Raw genomic sequence first — 3701 nt, forward strand, 5'->3', positions numbered from 1 at the left:
GATAGTATACTACATCCTTTAGGGGATAGGGTATAAAACTACATCCTTTAGGGGATAGGGTATAAAACTACAACCTTTAGGGGATAGGGTATAAAACTACATCCTTTAGGGGATAGGGTATAAAACTACATCCTTTAGGGGATAGGGTGGTAAACAACATCCTTTAGGGGATAGGGTGGTAAACAACATCCTTTAGGGGATAGGGTAGTATACTACAACCTTTAGGGGATAGGGTATAAAACTACATCCTTTAGGGGATAGGGTATAAAACTACATCCTTTAGGGGATAGGGTATAAAACTACATCCTTTAGGGGATAGGGTGGTAAACAACATCCTTTAGGGGATAGGGTAGTGTACTATGTAAGGGATAGGGATGCCATTTGGAAGTACAGAGTCTGTCACAGTTTTCTGTAGGCAAAGGAGAGTCAGACCAAAATGCGGCGTGGCTATTGCGATCCATGTTTAATGAAGCAAACACGAATCAAATACAAAAACAATAAACGTAACACGAAAACCGAAACAGCCTAATACTGGTGCTAAGTAACACAGAGACAGAACAAGGACATAAGGACAATCACCCACAAAACCCAACACCAAACAGGCTACCTAAATATGGTTCCCAATCAGAGACAATGACTAACACCTGCCTATGATTGAGAACCATATCAGGCCAAACACAGAAACAGACAAACTACACACACAACATAGAATGCCCACTCAGATCACATCCTGACCAAACAAAACATAGAAACATACAAAGCAAACTATGGTCAGGGTGTGACAGAGTCACACTCACACACCACATGGGTGTGGCCTGTGGCTCTAGGAACACAATCTCAGTCTATGAACCATTCACACAAAGACCAGGAAGAGCTTTGCATCCAGGTATGTCATGTTGATTCTTTATGCTAGTGGGTATATATCAAATATAAAGGTGGGGAAATGCATGTCATAAATTAATAGCAATCAAATTAACTGCAATTGTTAATACATTTTAACAATGCTGTTGTTCATTAATAATTTGAATTCCACTGTTGAAATTAATTTCTTACTTCAGAGATTTCCATTGAATTGCATATTTATTTATTTCACCTTTATTTAACCAGGTAGGCTAGTTGAGAACAAGTTCTCATTTGCAACTGCGACCTGGCCAAGATAAAGCATAGCAGTGTGAACAGACAACACATGGAGTAAACAATTAACAAGTCAATAACACAGTAGAAAAAAAAGAGAGTCTATATACATTGTGTGCAAAAGGCATGAGGAGGTAGGCGAATAATTACAGTTTTGCAGATTAACACTGGAGTGATAAATGATCAGATGGTCATGTACAGGTAGAGATATTGGTGTGCAAAAGAGCAGAAAAGTACATAAATAAAAACAGTATGGGGATGAGGTAGGTAAAAATGGGTGGGCTATTTACCGATAGACTATGTACAGCTGCAGTGATCGGTTAGCTGCTCAGATAGCAGATGTTTGAAGTTGGTGAGGGAGATAAAAGTCTCCAACTTCAGCTATTTTTGCAATTTGTTCCAGTCACAGGCAGCAGAGATGGCATGTGTTCTGGAAAAACCTTGACTCTCACCTTGTGGTTCAGACATTGAAGTATGTTCTGTCTTTTCTCTCTCTCTCTCTCTCTCTCTCTCTCTCTCTCTCTCTCTCTCTCTCTTTCCCTCTCTCTCTTATCCTCTCTCTCTCTCTCTCTCTCTCTCTCTCGCTCTCTTTCCCTCTCTCTCCTATCCTCTCTCTCTTTCCCTCTCTCTCTTATCCTCTCTCTCTCTCTCTCTCTCTCTCTCTCTCTCTCTCTCTCTTATCCTCTCTCTCTCTTTCTCTCTCTCTCGCAGGGCTGCATCTGTCACACTGTGTAACTCTCTCTTTCAACCACATCATTACCATTGACTCAGTTCATCTCTTTTCTGAAGAAATGAATTTCACAGAAGTAAACTCCTCCTCTCTAAACCTCTCCCACACTGTCGATCTCAACTTTTACTGGGAATACTGTAAGGACCTAACCTCAGTATTCCTTGCCTGTGAACTCACAGCGTTGGCTCTTGCTTTCCCCATCCATGGCTACACTCTCTGGCTCATCACCGGCTCCGCCTCCATCGCCACGGAGATCTTCATTTTCAACATGGCCGTCCTAGAGATTGGCTACAGTCTGTTAATCCCGCTAGCTGATGCTGTCTACCTCCTCACAACATATCAAAGCCACTTCAGAGTCATCGCCTACACCGCCTCTCTTCTCCTCTTCAGCCGTCCCGTGTTCCAGTGCTGCATCTGTGTGGAGCGCTACCTGGCGGTGGTCCACCCTGTGGTCTTCCTGAAGTACAAACCCTTAAGGTACAGGGTTGGGTGGGCGGCCGGGGCCTGGGGGGTCACGCTGATGTTCACCGGTACGGGTGTTTCCCTCTACACACCTCAGTTCCCCATCCACTGCTTCCTCACCTACACCCTGCTCTTCCTATTCGTCGATCTATTCTGCAGCCTCTCCATCCTCCGTGTCCTGAAGCGCCCAAAACTGGGGCAAGGAGAGATGGAGAGAAGAGGAGGAGGGGAAAAGGAGAAAGAAGGGATGAACACCATGAAGAAGAGAGCATTCATGATTGTCTCTGTCGTCATGACCACGATGTTGATCAACAACATTCTCACAGTGGTCATTTACCTTCTGTGTGACTTCATCGCAGCCAAGGTGTTCTGCCTGCTCGATGCCTTCAACATGTTACTCCTGGTGTTATGTGGGTTGGTGCAGCCCCTCTTCTACCTGCACAGGAGTAGGAAACTACCCTGCTGCCTCAGGGGCCAGTGAGTGAGAGGTGGCACAACCATAGAAGATGGCCGCTGGTCCACCCATCACAGACTATTGATTGTTGATTGTGAATGTGCTTTCTAGTTATTATGTTTTGATAAAAACATATATATATATCCCTATGTTGATTAATTTTTGCAAATGCAATCTGTTTTCCATGTCAATTCAACTTAATCACAATGATTATGGGGGTTGAATTGACGTGGAAATAATGTTGATTCAAACAGTTTTTGCCCAGTGGACATGTACTGGTTGAATACATACTTGACAACGCTAAACAGTGTGTGGAATTAAGAGATAATTCAACTATACTGTAGGTAGTGAATATACAACTGGCAGATTGTGCATTGTTCAGAATGGCAGTCACACTAACCCTGCTTTGCCTAACCTTAACACTTAAGCTAACCGTAAGCCTAACCATAACCCCTAAACTTGAAGCCCTGAAGTTGACCAATTCTAACCTCTGGTCCTGTGTGGCTGAGTTGGTAGGGCAGTGAACCTGCAAGGGGGACCGGTATGAAAAGAAAGTATGTACTTACAACTGTAATCTGTCTGGAAAAGAGAATCTATTAAAATGTTAACTATGTCTTCTTTTCTGTTGTGTTTTTTTGACCACGTCACATGGTCAGGAAGTCTCCTATCCCTAGCTACTGTATAGGTGCTGTCACTTAAGCCTTGTTCACATTGGCAAATCCATTTTTTTTGCATATCTGATTTGAATCTGTTCTTTTCCTGCAGCAAAACGCATAATTCACCCAAGTTTCATAAAAATCGGGACAGTGTTGTCTGAGATATTGCGTATGAATAACTCATGAACAGACGGAGACAGATCCATAGTCTCACCTCTGATACTGTGCCCCACAATGAAATCAATGTTTAGCCTCCACAATGAAA

The 3701-nt window shown here is 43.1% G+C and overlaps 1 protein-coding gene across 1 annotated transcript; it reads left to right on the forward strand.

Annotated features, from left to right (window-relative positions):
* Nucleotides 1-704: 704 nt before the first annotated feature.
* On the forward strand, nucleotides 705-3354 carry LOC135561547 (uncharacterized). Its single transcript, XM_065003251.1, has 2 exons — nucleotides 705-886; nucleotides 1846-3354. Exons 1-2 carry the CDS (start codon nucleotides 805-807, stop codon nucleotides 2805-2807), a joined length of 1044 nt encoding a protein of 347 aa, XP_064859323.1. The 5' UTR covers nucleotides 705-804; the 3' UTR covers nucleotides 2808-3354.
* Nucleotides 3355-3701: the final 347 nt, after the last annotated feature.

The sequence above is a fragment of the Oncorhynchus nerka genome, linkage group LG18 (genome assembly GCF_034236695.1).
Source record: "Oncorhynchus nerka isolate Pitt River linkage group LG18, Oner_Uvic_2.0, whole genome shotgun sequence".
NCBI classification, from domain to species: Eukaryota; Metazoa; Chordata; class Actinopteri; order Salmoniformes; family Salmonidae; genus Oncorhynchus; species Oncorhynchus nerka.